The sequence below is a fragment of the Caretta caretta genome, chromosome 13 (genome assembly GCF_965140235.1).
Source record: "Caretta caretta isolate rCarCar2 chromosome 13, rCarCar1.hap1, whole genome shotgun sequence".
In the NCBI taxonomy this organism is placed as follows: Eukaryota; Metazoa; Chordata; order Testudines; family Cheloniidae; genus Caretta; species Caretta caretta.
In genome coordinates this window covers 17345543-17367497 of record NC_134218.1, presented here as the reverse complement: position 1 = coordinate 17367497, position 21955 = coordinate 17345543, and the positions used below count along the sequence as shown (strand labels likewise).

At 41.5% G+C, this 21955-nt stretch overlaps 1 protein-coding gene across 2 annotated transcripts in view; it reads right to left on the bottom strand.

Annotated features, from left to right (window-relative positions):
- KCNB1 (potassium voltage-gated channel subfamily B member 1) overlaps window positions 1-21740 on the bottom strand; it is a 201805-nt gene extending 180065 nt beyond the window's left edge. Inside the window, exons 1-2 of one of the 2 annotated variants that reach the window (XM_048819653.2) lie at window positions 21304-21740; window positions 19227-19883 (exon numbers count right to left, since the gene is read on the bottom strand). In XM_048819653.2, the coding sequence (XP_048675610.2) occupies window positions 19227-19793 (567 nt within the window). In that variant the 5' untranslated portion in view covers window positions 19794-19883; window positions 21304-21740. The other variant, XM_075118773.1, reaches the window with a different exon arrangement.
- Between the last annotated feature and the right edge of the window lie 215 nt (window positions 21741-21955).

Here is a 21955-nt window from a genome sequence, read left to right as displayed (position 1 = left end):
AGTCAATATATGACAGTGCTCCACAAGTACAGGGTGCTTATGTATTTTTCAATTCTGCAATTGGCCACAAGTGTCCAAATCAAAAAGGAATATGGATGCCTGAACATCTGCTCCAGACAAGAGATCTCTCCAGGCTCTTTGGATGTTACAGATGGCAAATTACCCTCAAACATTTTTCAAGAATTTTAATTTAAGGAGGGAGAATTTCTTATCTTCCATAGTAATTTAGAGCCTGGATGTTCTCACCACTCTTGATTAAATGAGCAGTCTATTAAATGTCCTAATTCAGCAAAACACTTGCTTAACTTTACAATCTTATTGACTTCAACTGGACTACTCACATGCTTATAGTTAAACACATGTCCAAGTGCTTTGCTGAATTAGGATATTAGAGGGCTGTTAATTTCAGCAAGAGTGGTAGAACCATCCAGAGGGTCAGACAAGATTTGAGCAACATGTATACTTTGGTAAAATTGATCATATCCTTATGCCCAATCTGCTTTGATATTAGCAATTTTGGGGGAAAATAATGATCCAACCATTTTTGTTCTCAGGTGAAAATATTTCACATCTCTAAAGTCTCCGTTTTCTCCAGTGAATATGGATTATTTTAAATATCTTCTAGAGTTTTTAATCCATTACATACCAGAATTTCGCAGGTCTCTAATGAACAAAACAAATGTACAGCACTTAAAAAAATTAAATAAAAATCAGAACGGGTATCATGGCTGGAACTTTGCCACATTTGTTCTGTATACTTTGGAATATTTTATTATTTTACTCTGAAAGTATTGAGACATCAGAACAGTTTAAGTAGCCAGTCAGACAGGAAAGTAGGTGGAACTTGAAACTAATTCCTAGTAATGAGTCATTAAGGACCCTTTGTCCCTAAGTTACCAATAGGATACTTGACCCAGCTAAGGTTTATATTGTGTGTATGCACAGAGAAGTAAAAGGGCAACATCATTATTTGTTTTTACAGTAGCACCAAGAGGCCTGAACTGAGATCAGGGCTCCGGTGCGCTAGGTGCTGTACATATGCCTGGCAAGAGGCCGTCCCTGCCTGAAAGAGCTTACACTTTAAGTAGACAAGACATACAAAGGGTGGGAGAAAGGAAGTATTATCCTCACTTTACAGATGGGTAACAGAGGCAGAAAGAGATTAAATGACTTGACCAAGGTCACACAGGAAGCCAGTGGCAGAGCTGGGACCTGAATCCTTATCTGTTGAATACGTTAACCACAAGGCCATCCTTCCTCTCAATAATTCCTTGACCCAAATGGGATTGTATAGGACACACCATCAATCAGGGCAGAATTTTGTCAAATGGCTTTGACCCTGAGAATTTACAGTTTAATTCAGATGTAAATGATACACAGTTGAAGTGATTCTGGTGAAGGGAAGCAGCAAGGAGATCAGCACTGAAAGGCTCTTATTGAAAGGGAGGTCACTTTACGCATAGGAGGAAGCGGGCAGTACCAAGTTTAGGGCATGGTGTGGGGAAGGGGAAACCTGTGCAGCCAATGGAAAGAAAGAAACAAGAAGGTAGCAGCGGGGCTCAGTAGGAGACAGTAGAGAGACCACAGGAAATGAGCACAGAGATGTAGGCAGGGTGGAGTTAGGTAACACCTTGATGGGAAAGAAAACAAGATTGAATAAAACTAAGAAAGGAGATTTATTTAATTTTTTCTTAGGATATAACAGGATCGGGACCATTCAGATACACAACTTCACAATTAAACATCTAATTTGCACACAGAGTCATCCTGTTTTTTCACATGCAGATTTTGTAACACAGTACTTATGTAAACTGTCAAGTATATTTGCATATTTCAATTACCTGATTTGCATGCTAAATCCCAGTAATTGATTGTACAAATTAGGCAACTCATTTCTTTTTGCACAAAAATGCATAAGTAACTCATCCTAAATGAGGGACCTAGGTTTTGTCTACACAAAAAGTAGCAGTTACAAACCAAATTAGTAAAACCTATGCAAAAACCTTGTGGTGGATGCTCTTAAATTGGTTTAAACCTGGATTACGTCAATTTAGTTTAAACTGATTCCTTACTGAATGAAGCTAAATCAATATGCAATAAATGAGTATCCACACAGGGGTTTGCACCAGTATAATTAAATGGTTTTAAAACACACACCTTTACCTGTAGACCAGGCCTTCCAGATCTCTAGTCTTTTCACAATTATCATGTTAGAGAACCTGCTGATACAAGTTCTCCACTCAAAACAATAAAAATATGGTGGTGGATGAAAGAACAGATAGGATTTTAGGTATCTACTAGATAACAAACTTCAGTGAAAGAGACCAACTTTAAGTTGGGTTATGCTTAAAGGAATCTAATTATCTTTTCAATAGAAGATTTTTTTAAACGTCTATTATTTATTATTTGTATTGCCCTAGTGCCCAGTAGCCCTGAATCAGGACTCAGTTGTGTTATGTGCTGTACAAACACAGAACAAAAAAGACGACCCCTGCCACAAAGATCTTGCAATCCAAGTAAACTTTTACATGACTTCTGCAAGAGGTACTGTCCATGCCCAAGTTATCTATAACTGTGTAACAAGTTTTCCACTCCAAAGAACGGTGTTGACTAATAGGCATTTGAAGCCAATGTAGAACTCGACAAGCAGCATCTTTAAAGACAATAATTCAATAAATCAAGGGGGATGCATTTGTGCACTACCCAGAAGTCAAAAATCCCTAATTCATTCTGCAGTTTAATGGGAACGCAGAAATATGGAATTATATATGCCCCAGTGATTAGCTAAGACTGAATTGGAGTCAGTTGTCACTCAAGTGAGAGACCAGATGTGTTTAACTGGCATGATAAAAAAGTCTTATATTTCACTAGGTGAATTGAACATCCTAAAGTGGCTATTGGCCAGTGTTAGAAACGTTTAACGAGATCACATTTCACTTGCCTTCACTGACATTGGTGTGAGTCTTAAATTACTCCTATAAAACAACCTTCTATGTGTAAACATAGATAAGGAATACACTGTACATGTCAATCAACAAAATGAGATCCATTACTTCAGTTGATTTAAAATGCAGCACACTTATCATAGTGGAGAAATATCTTTGTACCTTGACAGCAAGGTGAGGATACAGGCACCCTTAACCATACAGAAAGGCTTGGAAGCACTGGCTATTCAAAAGCAGTATAGCAATTACTGGCATTGTCAACGCCTAGGGAGAGACCCTGCAGCCCTTGCTTTTGCCAGTCTTCCATTGAAATTAAAAGGAGCTCTGCTTTGACAATGTCCACAGTGTTAGACCCCAAATCAGTGGGAGTTTTACCACCGGATTGACTAAAAATTAAATAAAGACTTCAAGATCGGGCCCTATAGGAGTAACCCACCTGATTCAAATTTAGCTTTGAAAACCAAAGTAAAAAATATAAAATCCAATTTAATGTTAGTCAGTTATCGATCTTAAGAGTTCATTGTCAAAATAATAAGTTAATTGCCAGACATGCCATTCAGCACCAAAGACCTGATCTCAGAATTTCAGTCCTCTCCTGTAGCATCAATATAATCTGCCTTGATACATTGCAAAAGCAGACAGACATGCACTTGGTATAGTCTACAAAAGCAGCAATTGTCTCAGCATTCCTTCCCAATGGTAACAGGTACAATAGTCTACAGTCAGGGCTCTTGGTAGTTGAATGCTGCAGCACCTGCAGAGATCAATCAGAAGTTTATGTGAGAAAGATTAGAAATTAAAAATAGCCATATGCTGAATGACCTAAATTTAATTCGTCTTGCTGGCAACATGTGTGAGGGGGGAGGTATTTGAGGACACTTGCTGACAGAATCATATTTGATATTTTTTGTTTCTTTAATTCTGTTGTTTTCTGATTAAAAAAACAGCATAAAAATCTAAACTATACAAGAGGAAATGCCTATTCAAGAACCAGCCCACCCCAAAAAGAGACTTGGTGAAGATAACAACAACCCATACACCCACCCATCCAACCCACATACACATACAAGCTTTGAAGTGCGCCCTAAGGGATAACAAATCTATTGGAGCAATGATCGTAAATTCCAGAGTTGAACGTCCTTTTAAAAAAAACAAAAAACAAAAACCCTGCTGACAGCCTCCTTCCTTTTAAATCAAGGAGCTGCTAGATTCAGTTCTGCTGCCAATTGCAATGGTCCTCATGCCGGCAATGATAATATTCCCTAGGTCTAGAAAAATATAGAATACCGAGTCCATCTTGGGCCTGGGTCTGAATTTAGTCATACCCCAGCATGTCGGCGCCTAGAGAGTACAGGGATAGGCAGATTAGACAAGACAAACTTTAAATGAAATACAACTTCAAAATTATAGGAGAAAATATTCTGGACCAGCTAGATTTTTAGGCCAGGTTTGCTATTGTTTGTCTGAATCCTGAAGAGGATTTTTCTAGTTACTATTTCCTCTGAATTGCCATTTTTAAAAGTAGACTGATAACAACAGATACCGATATCAGCAGGGAGTTGTGAGGCTTAGTTAATTAATATATTCAAAGCACTTTAAGATCCTTCGATGAAAGAAGCTAAGAAGTACATAGTATAATTAGTATGTATTATTAATAAACCTCTGGCACACTGATGGGAGAAGAGAGACTTTTGTCCCCCAAAAGTTCTTACGTTTGATATGAAAGACAGAATTAAGACAAAATTTAAAAAGCAAGCAAACAAAAATGTGGAACTCTTTATTCCACAGTAGGTTGCAAGTTCTTCTGATAAGAGAATCTAGAACCATCACACTACTTTTCTCTCAGCTTTTTGAGGAATACACAGAATGGAATATGATAAGATACAAGGGGTGTTATTTTGCTCTCTGTCATTGGGGCGAGTGAATAGAACTACTCTGAGAAGTTGTAAACAGATCTTATTAAATGCATGATCCTCAGTAAGGTTAAAAACCACATGGTGTCAGAGAAAAAGTGCTCAAAGCAATGGCTGGATGCTTTGATACAAACAGGAACATTAAAAAGAAAGTATGAGCACTAGGTTTAAACCCTGTGCATGCCCAGTAGGATCTAGATATTTTGAGAGGTCTGAAGATACTCAGTCTGTGGTGGATTCTCACACAATTTTATAGAAATGCTAAGCTCTCTTTTCTGACAAACCTACCTCCTGAGTGCTCATGGGTAGGATCCTGCATCACTGGAGAGGAAGGATGTTCCAGTGACTAGCGTGCTACCCAGGGATTTAGGAGATTATATGGTGATGGGGGCCATATAATAGATGGCCATTGAAGTCAACGGCCATTGGATCAGGACATATACCGCCATATTTAAATGGATGTTTTAAACCCAAATACACCCACTTCTCTATGTTTCCATTACTGATTTAAAAAAATGTGAGTGAATCAGTTACTTCAATGGAGCTATGCTGATTTACTCCAACTGAGGATCTGGCCTACTGTATTTACAAGAAACAAATAATTCCCCAGGAACGTGGAAGATTTGCAAGTTCTTACTTAGATTTTTGCTTTATTGTTATTGCTCTCTTGATCTTAAGATGAGAAGTCTTGAAAAAAACAATGTCAGAGAAATGTGAAAACATGTCTGGAATCCAGCTTGGCAATCACAGAAACCTAGATTCTACCGTGCTCAGGGCAGAGCCATGATAAAGTTTGGAAGTTTTGTAATCAGTCGCCGATAAAGTCAAGCATGTATACGAGACTTCACATGTCATGAAATTTCCAATGGAAGTTCTAAAGCTAGTCCTATAATCTAATGCCTGTATTTCAAAAGCCTTTGTAGAAAGGCTTAGACAGGGAAATCTTTGATAAATTATTCAACTTACTCTTTTAGCAGAATGATTATTTTAAAAAAATGTAGCCACAAGGTATCTTAATTATAGACACCAATATTTATTTTAGTGTTGTACTTTGAAACGGTTTCACTAATCATTGCCAATCAAAAAGTATATTTGGCATTTATTCTATTTACATAACACAAATGACACTTAGAAATCCAATTTGTTAGAAGATGAGGGATGACAGAAATTAGTGACAGTTTGTGAATGGGAAAAAAAGTTAATTTACAACAAATATTATTCACAATGAATCAACCAACCAGCTCTTACATCTCCAGTGGTAATATTAATTTTTCTACACTCTTTGTATCAGTTCTGCCTGGGATAAAGAATCAAAAAGTCAACCTTTGTGTGACTGGATGCAACTTCAGAGACTGCTGAATGAAATAATCTGGTCACCCTGTATTCAGCCTATCAAGCCACATACACTGCAACTGTTGAGCATCCTTCTAATTCATATGAAGGATGTTTTATCAAAATAAATGCTCTCGGTGGTATAGGGAGACGTTATTCCCGCTTAACAGACCAACTCACTGGAAAGGCCTTTTGATAACAGTATCATAGGTAGGCTTTATCTGTAGAGTCTGAATGTCAAATAATATGAAAATATATTGACTGTATTATAAAACAAAGCTGTGGCCTTTGAGTTTTTTTACTGTATTTGGAGAAAGGGATGGGAGGAAAGCAGCTTGCTACTATTATAAAAAAATGTTCTTAGTTAAGTGTAATTACCTTAACTGTGTAACACCTTCCTTGAACAGGTTAATGGATTTCAGTGTTTGATAAGAGCTTCCATATGGAAAAAAAAAATCCTGTAGAAATTAATGGTACATAAGAATATTTCCACCAAATTTTTGAATTATTCTACAGGATTTAATCAAGAATTATATCCCTATAATAGAATTCCATAGGATGGTTGTGAAAATCTATCAGTATAGAAAGGATTTGGTTCTAAATTAAATGCAATAGGCTTTTAGAGTAACTTCTGTACAACCCTATTAAATTTCTATACAACCTTTCATTCCCTATTAAGTTCTACAAGATTTCTCCATAAGGGCTGGAATCCTTAAACTAGGTACAGCTACATGAAGACAAAGATGGGCTTAAACTGCCTCCCCAGAGTAAGGACATTCAGAGGGCAGCAAACTATAATGTCATCTTTGGTACATCATCTAATGTCTTAGTATTGCAGAACACAGATTAGGTAAAATTTGGTACCTGGAAAACTTGTCTATACTAACAACAAAATCATGCCATGGGCAATGTGGTGTAGTAGTTACAACAAGGCACTGCGAGGCAGAATTCCTGGCTTCTCATCCTGGCTCTGCCACTGATTTGCCATATACCTTTGGAAAGCCACCTAATCTTTTGGTTCACTTTATAAATGTATAAAATGAGATAATTGCATGCCACAGCTATGTTTCAAGGCATAAGCATCCAATCTTTTCAAAGCACTTTCAGAGCTTTGGTTGATAAGTGCAGACATTATTATAGTAAAAATGAACTGTTCCAGTTAAACTCAATGGGTGTTTTACCTTCAAAGAGTCGGGTTTGGACCCTTGGCTGATACCATAAGAGATAAGGAACTACCATGCATTGACTATCTCTATATTAGCATTTACTATGGCTATGTCTACACTACTGTGGTAAATTAACCTAAGTTACGCTATTCCAGCTACGTGAAGAGAGAGAGAGAGTGTGTGTGTGTGTAAGTAATGAAGAAAACTCAAAGGCCCTGCATAAGAATGTCTGGCTCTTTTGTGGAGTTTCTCTAGACTCGGGAGCTAAATCCCTGCATTAAGATTCAGGATGAGTACTGCTGAGTCATTCTGGTAGATATATCCAGTAAGCTCCAGCAGGTTTCAGAGGAAACAGAGAAAACTAGGACACAGGAGGACCTGGGGCGAAAACCACAGGAACAGCCAAGCTTCGGGAAGATTAGGCTGAGGTTTGTGTTGTGTTATTGTACTGAGTTACCAATAAAGGGAAACCCCAGGGAAGGAGGGAGTTTGGACACTACCTGAGCTCAGAGTAGCAGCCATGTTAGTCTGTATCCGCAAAAAGAAAAGGAGTACTTGTGGCACCTTAGAGACTAGCTGGGTGCAGGGTACAAAAGTTAAGAGATACCAGAAACCTAGACATCTGAAATAGAAGTGACCTATTCGACCATGTAGCCTGCCTGTGCTGAAAGAGGTATGTTTCCTGTCTCCCTTGGTCAGAATACAATTTTTATCCATTGAATTTAGTGGGAGCAAGAGATACCAGCTTCTTTAGACAGGACTAATATTAACGTGTTAACCATACTGACTGGCCACATTTGCTTCTACTGCCAGGTACCTCCATAGAGTAAATCATATTGACTGTGTTTATTATAAGAACTAAATGATCAGCTGTGAACTTTCACAGACATAAATATTTTGCCATTAGTAATAACAAATAGCATACTCTTGTAATTGTGAAAGTAGCACTGAATTATTCTGCTTCACAAGTTAGGAGAAACGTAAAGGCCACCCTGAATCAAACGAATGGACAATAGAAGCATCTGATAATTAGGTGCCAAGTTTATTCCTAACAACCAATGGTGGGGACATTTATCCCAGCAAATAAAATTAATTAAATTAAAGTAGTTGTTTTGAATGGACAGGAACTGATTTCTACACAGTTTAGGGGTGCAATTGCATACTCCATTTGGCATACAGCTACAAATACGAGCATGCACAAATCAAATAATCACATAGTCTGCTGACCAGAACTGACAATCACTGCATGCAATTGTCTGGTTTGCACTTGTAATTGCTCTAATTGCATGCACAGATTATGTGCATCCGATGATGTAGCTCACAAAAGTTTATGCTCAAATAATTTTGTTAGTCTCTAAATTGCCACACGTACTCCTTTTCTTTTTGCGGATACAGACTAACATGGCTGCTACTCTGAAACCAGATTATGTGCATAACTGCATGCCTAAATTCTTTGAAAATCTAGCCCAAAATTCTTCTCATGAACAACAATCAGTGATAAACATCTGCAGTTAGAGCTGGGCAAAATTTGGAATTTCTATGCCCCAGGAAATTTTGACATTAACAGATTTTTATCCCAAATTGGGATTAAAAATTGAAATTTTTCATGGAATAGAAATTCTGAGTTGGAAATGTCAAAAGTTTTCATGTTGCCATTTTTGATCAAAATATTTTGACATTCCCAAAATCAAAATGTTTTCATTTGTTGAACTAACCCCAAATGCTTCATTTTGCGTCAGTTCAACATTAAACCGCATTTTCCTATGGCTGAGCATTGCCTTGTGGGAGCTGTAGCTCGGGAACTGGAGACCTCCATTCTCCCCTATGGCCATACTCCTTTGCTGGAGCGTCATATGACTTCGTGATGCACCACACGGAACTTGGTCAGCAGGAAATCTGCATTACATCATGGGAATACAGGGAGCTCAGCCCATAGGACGGAACGCAACTCCCAGAAGGCAATGCACTGATAGGGAAATGCAGTTTAATGTTTTACTGAACTCATTCTATATGGAACATTTCAAATCTGTTCAACAAAACAAAATGTTCTAATTCAAATAAAATTGACCCAAAACATTTAACTTTCATTTTCCTCATGGAAAATATATTTTAAAAAAGATCTGCAAAATTGAGGTTTTCCCCACAGAAAATGTTTATTTAACAGAAACTGCATTTTCCACCGGAAAATAATTCTAATGGAAAATTCCTGATTGCCTGCAGATAGAGCCATTTTCACTTATGCCAAAATGCAAATTATTCATTCAAATACAACTCTGATGGAAGGGGCATAACCCCCTTGAACTCACCAGGGTTGAATTTGGCTCACTGAATGTAAGATAGGCTTCCCACAGGAGACTAAACTCCTCACAGCAGGAAACAGACCTTTGGTGCATGTATGTTTTGCCCAGCACGGATCACGTTCCTGGCATATAACAATAAGTACATTTAAATAAAGACCCCATTTTTATAAACATGGCTACTTGGCTCTGGCACTAAAGGTCAGGTTCCCCGCTGCTGAAGGAATGAAACCAGAGTCTGGGAACCAGCTGAGTGAGTTTCTAAATGGGGCTGTTGAAAGCACAGGAGACAGTAAAATATAGCAAACAGTGACTGGGCAAATGAGAAGGATAAGGAAGGGAGAAAGCTTAGTGCAGTGAAGAATGAAACAACATTTATGGGAGAGGAGGAGTACTTGTGGCACCTTAGAGACTAACAAATTTATTTGAGCATAAGCTTTCGTGAGCTACAGATCACTTAATCGGATGCATTCAGTAGAAAATACAGTGGGGAGATTTATATACACAGAGAACATGAAACAATGGGTGTTACCATACACACTGTAAGGAGAATGATCAGGTAAGGTGAGCTATTACCAGCAGGAGAGCGGGGGGCAGGGGGGACCTTTTGTAGTGATAATCAAGGTAGGCCATTTCCAGCAGCTGACAAGAACGTCTGAGGAACAGTGGGGGGGGGGAATAAACATGGGGAAATAGTTTTACTTTGTGTAATGACCCATCCACTCCCAGTCTTTATTCAAGCCTAAATTAATTGTATCCAGTTTGCAAATTAATTCCAATTCAGCAGTCTCTCGTTGGAGTCTGTTTTTGAAGGTTTTTTTGTTGAAGAATTGCCACTTTTAGGTCTATAATCGAGTGACCAAAGAGATTGAAGTATTCTCTGACTGGTTTTTGAATGTTATAATTCTTGACGTCTGATTTGTGTCCATTTATTCTTTTACGTAAAGACTGTCAGGTTTGGCCAATGTACATGGCAGAGGGGCATTGCTGGCACATGATGGCATATATCACATTGGTAGATGTGCAGGTGAACGAGACCTTACCTGATCATTCTCATTACAGCGTGTATGGTAACACACATTGTTTCATGTACTCTGTGTATATAAATCTCCCCACTGTATTTTCCACTAAATGCATCCGGTGAAGTGAGCTGTAGCTCACGACAGCTCATGCTCAAATAAATTGGTTAGTCTCTAAGGTGCCACAAGAACTCCTTTTCTTTTTGCGGACACAGACTAACACAGCTGCTACTCTGAAACCTGTCATTTATGGGAGAGATTTTCAAAGACACAAATGGGAGTTGGTGCCTAAAAGCCCTTCATGATTTGAAATTTTCACCCCTGAATATTTTGCACTTCTATACCACCTGTTATCTAAGAAACTCAGCATTAGCAAATGAGCTTCACAATCCCCTCCTGAGACAGACGCTCTCATACAGATGTGAACCCAGAGAAGTTAAGTGACTTGCTCAGCAAGGAGTAGAACCAAGGAGTCCTGCTGTCCATTCCCCTGCTCTGACAGCTAACCACACTCCCTGTAAACAAGGTGAGTGTTGGCTGCAAACATGTAGGATTCAGATTGCACTGACGAACGCTAGCGAGGAAGCTATGAAGCAAAAGCAGAAGAGAAACGTAGCTAGCAGCGCATCTCATTTGCTGGTTCAGTTACATATGCACATCAGGTAGTTTCACAAACAAATAACTAATTAGATGTATTTGCATGTGCAATTGCAGTCATTTCACAACCAAATTAGACACGCAATTGCACAATTATCCTGACATAAAAATGTGGCTTATAATGTGAAAAGAGACTGAGTTAATAGCATGCATGACCAGACAGAGGGCTCTAGTGAGGCAAGAGAGAACATTTTTGGTGCCCATCAACTGAAACATTTCATTTTGATTTCAACATCTCTTTTTTTCCTTCAAGTCTAATTAGCTTAGATTTCAAAACAAAAACATGTTTCAAATGGAAAACCCAGAACGTTTTGTTACAAAAAATGTCAAAACAAAACTTTTTGGCAACTCCAAACCTTTTTTCTAACTTTTTTGAGTTGGGAGATTCACTGACCTTGTTTCATAAACACTTTTGTTTTTCAAAAATCAGCAGTTTTCAACCCAAAAAGTTTAATGGAAAAATACCAGACCAGCTCAATTCTGGGGATTGCAATTCGAGGAACTCTGGGAACTGTAGGCACAGTAAGGCATTCTGCGAAGGTTCCCGGGGCTGGGGGGAAAATATAAGCTGCAGAGAACAGGGCATATTGTTGGCTCTCCCCAGGATAAGGGTCTAAGTGGGGTTTAGGAAGAGCCTGGGAAGAGACCTAGAGATACAACTGAAGGACTGGGAAATGTACCCGAGGAAGGAGTGATGTTTGGGGCTAGAATAACCAGCAACTGGGAGGAGACATGGAGAGGGCAGCAGCTGCTTATGTGTCTCCACCAAATTGCTGTGGAAGAAGCCCAGTGACAAGACTGTCAATGGCCCAAAAAGGAGGTGAATCCACGCACCAAGAGGTAAAGGCTTTGGACTGATGTTAGATTTCTGTTTACCTTGGAAGGGGAGGAGTTTACTTTGGTTTGATGAAGAGCTAAATTAACCTCAGAGAAGGGGAAACAAGTCAGTAGCCATGTTGGACAAGCGAAGAAGGTAAACCACAGCTACAAGCATTCAGCTGAGCAAAACTTAGCCAGGCTTGCTTTAATGGAATGAGCAGGCATATCACCTGGCAACCTGGCTAAGAGATGGGAGTGGGAAGGGGAGAATCTGATATACTGCTCGCTGCTGGTAGAGGTGGTGAATTCATACATAAAATGTTGAAGATGAATGAGAAATGGATCTTGTATCGTAATTTGAAGACATTTATAACTAGTTGTGTGTAAAAGCAGAATGTTAAAAAATCCATCTGAGATGCTACTTCCGTAACTATTATTTTTGTTACTATTATAACAAGGAAAAAAGAGAATTTATGGAGGAACCTCATTAATACCAATGTAAGGCATTTTGAGATTAACAGCATAGAGCAATGGGAAGCTGAAAGAAAAAAGCTGCTGTATAAATTCTAGAGGCATGCATAATAGGATTACTGAATTGGAGCTGCAGGTTTTCAAGGATAAATCTGATATTACTGCAACAGCAGAAACATGGTTGAAACAGGGAAATACATGGAAATTTAGCACACCAGAATGGAGAGATTTATACTCCTAATAAAGCAAAAGGGAAGGGGAGCATAAGAGAAGGATAAATATTACAATATGCAGAGAAGCTTTTTACAGGCAGGGGGATGTGGGTACTCTAGGCCTGTAGGGCAGTAAAAAAAAGATAAAATCAGGTCATGCTCCAGGAAAGACTATGAGAAGATCAGAGGTTTATATTTTTTCCCATGGGACACTAATTGTTCTGATATTGATCACGGTATGAATTTATGAAAACTAAAGAAAAAAGTCCTTTCTTCTTTAAGAGGCAGGAAGACTCGTAGATACATATATATTAAGGTCAGAAGGGACCATTATGATCATCTAGTCTGACCTCCTGCACAATGCAGGGCACAGAATCTCACCCACCCACTCCTGCAATAAACCTCTCACCTATGTCTGAGCTATGGAAGTCCTCAAATCATGGTTTAAAGACTTCAAGGTGCAGAGAATCCTCCAGCAAGTGACCCATGCCCCATGCTACAGAGGAAGGCGAAAAACCCTCAGGGCCTCTTCCAATCTGCCCTGGAGGAAAATTCCTTCCCGACCCCAAATATGGCAATCAACTGAACCCTGAGCATGAGGGCAAGATTCACCAGCCAGATATCCAGGAAAGAATTCTCTGTAGTAACTCAGATCCCACCCCAGCTAACATCCCATAACAGGCCATTGGGTCTATTTACCATGAATAATTAAAGATCAATTAATTGCCAAAATCATGTTATCCCATCATACCATCTCCTCCATAAACTTATAGAGTTTAATCTTGAAGCCAGATAGGTCTTTTGCCCCCACTGCTTCCCTTGGAAGGCTATTCCAGAACTTCACTCCTCTGATGGTTAGAAACCTTCGTTTAATTTCAAGTCTGAACTTCCCAATGACCAGTTTATATCCATTTGTTCTTGTGTCCACATTGGTACTGAGCTTAAATAATTCCTCTCCCTCTCTAGTATTTATCCCTCTAATATATTTATAGAGAGCAATCGTATCTCCCCTCAACCTTCTTTCGGTTAGGCTAAACAAGCCAAGCTCCTTGAGTCTCCTTTCATAAGACAGGTTTTCCTTCTCTGTACCTGTTCCAGTTTGAATAATTCCTTCTTAAACATGGGAGATCAGAACTGCACACAGTATTCCAGATGAGGTCTCACCAATGCCTTGTATAATGATACTAACACCTCCTTATCTCTACTGGAAATACCTTGCCTGATGCATCCCAAGACCCGCATTAGCTTTTTTCCCAGCCATATCATATTGGTGGCTCATAGTCATCCTGTGGTCAACCTCCTCCGTTACTTCTAATTGATGTGTCCCCAGCTTATAACTAAAATTCTTGTTATTAATCCCTAAATGCATGACCTTACACTTCTCACTATTATATTTCATCCTATTACTATTACTCCAGTTTACAAGATCATCCGATCCTCCTGTATGATATCCCGGTCCTTCTCTAAATTGGCAATACATCTCAGCTTTGTGTCAACCGCAAACTTTATTAGCACACTCCCACTTTTTGTGCCGAGGTCAGTAATAAAAAGATTAAATAAGATTGGTCCCAAAACCAATCCCTGAGGAACTCCACTGGTAACCTCCCTCCAGTCTGACAGTTTACCTTTCAGTATGACCCACTGTAGTCTCCCTTTTAACCAATTCCTTATACACCTTTCAATTTTCATATTGATCCCCATCTTTTCTAATTTAACTAATAATTCCCCATATAGGACTGTTTCTTATAGAGTTGTTTGAAAGGTCTAGATAGTCAGAGAATTTTCAGGTCGTAATCTCTAGTAAAACAAACCATGTATGCTACTTAAACTTTAGCTGGTTTGTTTTGTAATTTATTTATTTATTTAGTCAAGCTCAGACCAAATGCAGCCTCTGGTTTCCAGGGAAGTCCTAGTATCTAGACGGTTTTATGGCTTGGCAGACTGAGACCCCAAGAGAATGAATATTGGGCAGAGGTCACGGAGTGAGTGAATGGACCAGCTGAGATTTAATCCCCAGGACCTCAGCACCAGGGAACTGCCAGACTCGAAGGATGCCAATATCTGATACACTCATGAGGTTCAAGTCCTGGAAAAGCAACATTCCCATCTGATTATTGGAAGGCTGCTTTTAGAGAACTGCAAGTGAAACCAACCTTTAGTCCCTTTAGAAAAAGAAAGGGCTATTTAAGAAAGACCACAACTCGGTTGCATCCAGGTTAAATTCAAACAGAAGCAAGGGCAACAGAGGACAACGTGGTTAAGTAGGGATGTAGTGGGCGGTCCTCTGTATAAGTAGAAGGCTTTTAAAAAATATAGACAAACTGGTAAGGAGGATTGGGAGATCCATAAAAATAAGCTGATGTAAGCTACAAGGATAATCAGAGGAGCAGAAGGAAACATTGACTAAAATTACAGTGAATATTTCAGCTAACAGTAAAAGATTCTGCAAGTATAGTCACAACAGTCAGAAGAAATTGATCCAGTAAAGGAACCAGTAGGAATTAGAGGCAAGAGATCAAGGAAAAATAGAAGACTTTGTTATACAGGTTTGTTTGTGGAGAGTAGTCTAAGGCTCCGACCCTGCAAATACTTATGAACAGGCTTAACTTTATGCATGTGAATAGTCCCTTTGAACACAACTGGACTAAACTGAGCTCAGTGGAACTACTCATACATATAAAGTTAAATACCTGCGTAGTTCTTTGTAGGACCGGGGCCCAATGCTGCAATTGTATTACAGTATCGTGGGGAGGAGTGTAATGTGCATGGAAGAGTGGAAATGGAGAGTATTTATAATATACATCTCTATAGCTCCCATTATTAGAGGACGTGGTTGCTGGGAGGAGGGGCAGACAGCCCTTCTTGAGGCAAGCAAAGTGTTAAGAAAAGGTAGTACACATTTCTCAAGTCTTAAAGAAAATGACATCAATAATTAGTGAGACAAAAACTGCTGTTTTGAAAAGTTCTCTGATATCAGCTCCGATATTTGAAGGCTCTGAGGGGACAGGATATTAGCAAATCTAATAATATTATTCCTATTTTATTTAGGTACTAATATTGCTCAGCATTGTAAAAGACAAAGTAGACATTCCTTGCCCTGAGGAGGTTACAGCATAAAAGCCAATCAAAGATTCAACACGATGTATGGAGAAACCCAGAGGAGATGTTAATTTAATATGTTTATTTTTAGCTCATTCATGCAGTCTCTCTCTCTCTCTTTTTTAAATTTAGTAAAGATCCCACTTCTTCCCTCATATACCTACCTCTTCCTTTAATGGTGTTGGGAGCAGGGCAAAACTGGGCCCAACATGTCTATCAGATATGTCTATCAGATATATTGCAGAAAGTTATTCTAGATTTGTTAGGTTAGGTGTTGTGGAGAAAATATTAAAATAGAAACAATGAGGAGAGATTTAGTTAGGGAGCCTGCCTTGAAAAACTTAATCCGATTAGAACTTGTTCCTTATCATCTAACTGAGAGATGGGGCAAAGCTGACAAAGGCAAAGCATGCAGAGGCTAGAAGGAGGGTTAATGGCTTGTTGACAAAGTCCGGCATTGGCTTATACAAAGGCTCATGGTGCAGAAAGTACAATAGTTTGTTGAATTATTTTAAAAATTGCTTGAGCAGGAAACTGCAACCCGTTTATTTAATTGGAAAGAATCTTCTACTGAGGAGCCACAAATCCAGAGACTGGAAAGAGTAAGTAGCACAGATGAGAATTCTACTGACTAAGGAGGAGATTTTGGGTAGAGAGGAGAGAACTAGAAAGAGGTTGTCTAAGTATTTCAGTCTAGCCCAACTGTAAAATGGGGAGGGAAGAGGGATGAGACAGGAAATGCTGGTTTGTACCAGTTGAAGGACACTTTGGTGATAACTACTGGAATAGATTACTATGGTCCCCTTTCCATGGGAAAGGTTTGAATGTCCTGGAGAGGGCACGATGCTGACAAAAGCAGAAATAGTCTCATTTTAAGAGGAAATGTGAAAGAGGGTGATGCTGGCAGAAGAATTACTTGAAGGTCACCTACTCTATTAGAAGGACTTACATGTATGCAATAGCTGGATGAGGTGAGGCAGTGAGTCCAGATTCAGAGAATGCAGTCTTAAAGTGATGATAACTGGGCACAACTGTTTGATTCTGATAATGGGTCAGACCCCCAAATCCTTACTCAGTCCTTTCCATGGTCAGCTGCCCAGTGACTTCAGTCAGACCTTGGCCTGTGTCAGGATTGGGCCCAATAAATACAATAGATGGATGAGCTCTCAAGGAAGGTTATCAAAGCAAAGAGTACACTGTGTACAAACCCAAGAGCAGCGAGTGGAGAAGTATCCACAAGCAAAGAGGCAAAGGTTTCACTAGACCTAGTGGCCTTTTTCTGCCTAATCTAATCATTCATCATCTCTCTTTTCCTTGCTACAGTTAAAGTGACTAGAATCTGTATTTGTCTTCAAATATTCCAGCAGTTCCCAGGCAAATTACATCATCACATCAATTGTAATAGTGAAACATCAGGGGGGTAGTTTAACATGGGAAAGGCAATAATGCATTTGCAATTCACTCTAGATTAGTCCAAAGTCTGCCATGCTGACTGCACTTACTCTGAGAAAATTCTCAGAAGATAAACCTAGAGCGTATTTCACTTATAAATCCCAACAGACACTTATTTGGCAAGAGTGACTCCCTGCATCTACAATAAATCGTGAGCTTCAACAGTCCCTAGTGGATTTTGACTCAGTGCCATAGATAGCTAAGCACAAGGCCTCTGGTTCAGGATTCCATAGCTGTGCCAAAGGATGCCTATGCATTATTAACATCTTCAGCACAGTGTTATCTGTGCCATTTGAAATAAAAAAGACCTTCTGGGTCTCCGTCTGTCATTAAAAAAGCGATAACCAATTCATCAAAGCAACCCCACACTTTTCCTTTTCCCTGCCAGAATAAATCACTTATCCCACACACACTCTCTTCAAACTATCTTCTCAGAACTTTAAAGACACTTTTGTTTATACCTGCAATGCTGCAATAGAAACAAACCAATTTTTCAAAATCAGAAAACAAAACAAAACATAATACACTTGCTACAGGGACAAAGTTCCAGTTTGCATGTAGAAATGTACATCAAGCAGAAAAATATACATTTCCAGAAAAACAGCTCTGCTTTCATTTTGCTATGCAGCAGTATTGCAGGAGTACTGGTCCCAGAAATGTCAAGCGTTCAATCCTTTAACGTTCAGTCTCCAATCCTTAATACTGCATTTCCACCTCTTTTAACCTTTATTTTTATCTCTCCAGTTACAGAATAGCCATGTTTGTTTGCAGATGTTTCATCGCTAATGAAAATGTGCAGTTGCAAGGATATTCTCTAATGCGGAGCAGCTAATTAGCCATCAACTATGACACTAATTTCTCAAAACTATGATGTTCTTTTCAAAGTATATTAAAATAGAACTGCTGGATCCAAGTGTAACAACTTCAAACCAAGCAGCATGTCAATCATTTATTAACAGCCAAGGAATTTCAATTGCATTGTATAGAGGGGAAAATTAAAATCTGCCAGAAGCAGGTAAGAAACAGATCTAAAACACTGTCCTCAGTAAAGCTGAAGACTAAAAGTGCATGGTACTTCCTTGGGGTGTTTGCATTTTACCCTGAAAAGTTAAGATAAGCCTTGAAAGGCAGCATTTATTAGTACAGCCATCCTTGCTTACCACTAGCTAGTTAGAAATTATTCTGAGTAGCCCTATACCGAGTGATACACACCATTATATTTTTACTAGTTAAATTCAAGCTAGTAAAACTCATAGGAAACTTTATACAGATCATTACAGTTTTGGACCAAGATTGGACATCTACTATGACAGTGCATCAAAACAAGACCTAGGACAAGCAGTAAATAAACCTTAACTGCTTCTCAGAGAACTTGAAAAACCTAGGTAAAACAGCCCATGCTTTAGATAAACTAATGAGGTTACACTTCTCACTGTAATTGTGCATCTGTTCCAACTGGCCTCTGAGGGCTGGATGGCTTCTGATGTTTATTTCCCTTTCCTCATCTCTTTCATCTACCCATAGATAATAATAATAAATAGAAAATCTTTCCCTGTTTTGCATGAGGCCCTCCCAGGCTCCCAGCCCTCCTCCCCCAATAAAAACCTTATCCAGGAAAGTAGAAGAGCCATAGATTCCATGAAGTCCACTAGGGACTTGGCTATTGTTAATCAGTGTTACATTGAAGGCGCTCAAACCCTGGGCACCAGTACAAATCTTTAAAGGCACATACATCAAACAAACGTCCCCGTTTGCTTATGACAGTTGGCTGCCAGGGACCCATTTCAACCCCCACAGGCAATACTTATGGATGGCAAACATTGAGCAGTAATTTGAGAACTTACCTTGGCAGCTACTGAAGAGTTGGGCTTCTCTAGAAGATCCCAGAGTTTTTTCCTCTTGTCCGCGCAGCAGGTGTTATCAAATTCCTCCCCTTCCCTTTCCCTCAGCGTCTCGGCTTCCCTCTTCAGCTCCTCGTTCATCTGCTCTTTTTTCTGGTGGTACCTGGCCTGGCAGCAGGACTCCAGGTAGATCTCGTCGATCCCCCAGTAGTCTAGTTCTTGGCTGAAGGACAAGGCGCACATCTCCTCCATCATGTGCAGCTTGCCCGTGCGGTAGAAGTTCAAGATGGAAGTGAATGCCCCCGGGTGCCGGTCAAAGAAATACTCGTTCTCCTCCAGGTTATAGTCGTCACAGATCTCCATGAGGGACTCGTGCGTGTTGCAGTCCCTCAGCTTGCCCAGCCTGGTCCGGGGCAGCCTGTCCAGGGTTCGCCAGAGAACTTCGTGCGCCAGGCCCCCCACGTTGAGTTTGACCCTCCGGGAGCAGGTCTTGCTCCTAACGATCTCCATGGGGTCTGGAGGCAAAGAGGTAGAAGACCGAGATCCATGCTTGTTCATGCCCGCGGGCATCGCTGCCTCTGGAAGGCTCCGCGGGGCCGGGCACTCACGCTTCAGAGCCGGCGGGCTTCACCTGTTCTCCTTCCCCTCCATGCCGAAGAGCTGCAAGAGAGAAGCCAAAGCCGCACGGGTCATTCCCCCTGCCCGCCAGTTGCGGACGTCAATCAGAGCGGCCGACAGCTCGGTTCATCGGCTCCAGCGCGGCGCCCGGCTGTGGGAACGCGCTGGCCGCTGTTCGGCCCCGTGGTGCTGAAACCGGCCCGCGCCGGGGAGGGGGAAGAGCCGCTGTGCCCCCGGGGGAGCCGGCCGCAGGGGCAGGGGGCGCCAGGCGCTGGGCACGCCCCGGGGCGGGGAGGGGGCCGAGACTCGCGGGGTAACACGCGCCTTTTCCAGGGCTACAGCCAGCCTGGGAGAGGGGCCGCAGGCGAAGGGAAGGCGCTGGACGCGGCTCTGCCTTGGTTTGTGGAGGGCTGCGAGGAGTAAGAAACACAGAGCGGGGCAATCCGCCCCCCCCCCCCCAGCGGCTTTAGCCGGACTTGCGGAAGCCAGGAGCATTATTCGAGGCTCCAGGAGGCCATGGCAGAGTTCTGGCCACACAGACACTAAGCCCTGGGGGGACACGCACAGTTCCCCCGCACCGTGCACACAGCACACGCTCCTGTGGGGACAGGCCCCCAGGCTAGCCACGCAAGAAGCGAGGGATGTTTACTCAGCTCTAAAGTCATTACAGGAGCTAGGCTTTCGCTTGGCTTTCGATTGCCTCTCCCCCTTCCCCCGAGCCTCCAGTTTTCTTTGGTTAAACCCAGGTTAAGGAACCGTGAACTTCCAAAAAAAGAAAGTGGAGCGGGTGCTGAGAGCGCGTCCAAACCAGGAGACAGGGCTTCTTGCCACGAAGGGTGGGCGCCCTCCTCCCACGCCCCCCAAGATGCAGGGACGGGATTATGCACGTAGGGTCAGGGGGAACACTGTTCCCAGCTACGGGCTGCCTGCCTGCCTCCTTCTCTCGCTCAGCCCCAGATGCTTTTTATAACTCTCCCCTTGTGAATCGCCCGGAGGAGATTGGATGGGGGGGCGGGAAGAGATGGATTGATTGCCAGTCACTTTAAACAACGCATTTCACATTTGGGAGACTCTCCCCCCATTTCCCTCCCTTCCATCCCACATAAATCAACGGAGGGTCAGTAAATAATAATAAACCCAGCACACGCTTATTACGAAAGCAGGCTGCCTTGCAACATCCCCTGGCACTGTTGCTTACACAAGACGGCATTAAAACAAACCCAGTGAAGATGGGAAGCAGCTCACACGGTCCTCCATGCCCAGCCTTCCAGCCCTATACGGATTTCAAGGGCGCGCTCTTTCGCCTCTCGTAGCCAGTGCAGGGATCCTGGCAATCAGTGGCCATGTCTTTAAGCAACAGCCGGATCTGCTCCTTGACCGTGACCCTGGCTAGAACCATAAACTCCGGCAAACGCTCCTAAACCGGCTTTCCCCTTTTTCCCAGGCGAGCTGGGCTACCTACCTTCTTCGCCAAGCATCAAAGCCGGGCAGTCGGCAGAGAACAGGGAACCCAACGTGTGGCTACATCCTGCATCAGCCAGAAAGCGAGCAGCGAGCTGAGGCCGTTTGCATTGGCTCCCTGGAAGCCTTAGGCAGACAGATCACAGTAATATTCCAGTATGTCCAAGAACCCCGGCTTGGGAGGAGGGAAGCAAGGCAAATGGGTCCACACAGCCGCCTGAAAGCTGCTGATTATTCCCAGGATCCTTTTGCAAGCAGCTTCCCAAGGCCTGCACTTGGCTGAGGCTCGCTCCCTCCGCCCCCGTCTACATTCCAAAATGGAGCCACCTTTTCTCGTTCTAAAGACACACAGGAGAGCGCCTCTCTTTCCTTGTGCTGTCTCTTAATGGAGATCAACAAGTCTGGTCTGAACCTCTAGCTTTTCCCTGCAATTCTGACCCAGCGTTGTTTAGAGTGAATGGGAAGTTGGAGGTTGAGGAGAGGAGGGCAGCGCCACCATGAGCTGGGATGCAGCATTGCAGGAGAAGTTAACACTTGCCGGGCCTGGCTGCTGCCAGCCTGGGGATGATTTAGAAGGGAGGAGCCTGGAAGAACTTTTATTATTGGAGTTTATTAAGAGTGTGGGTGAGAGAGGTTCCTGAGCATTTCTCCTT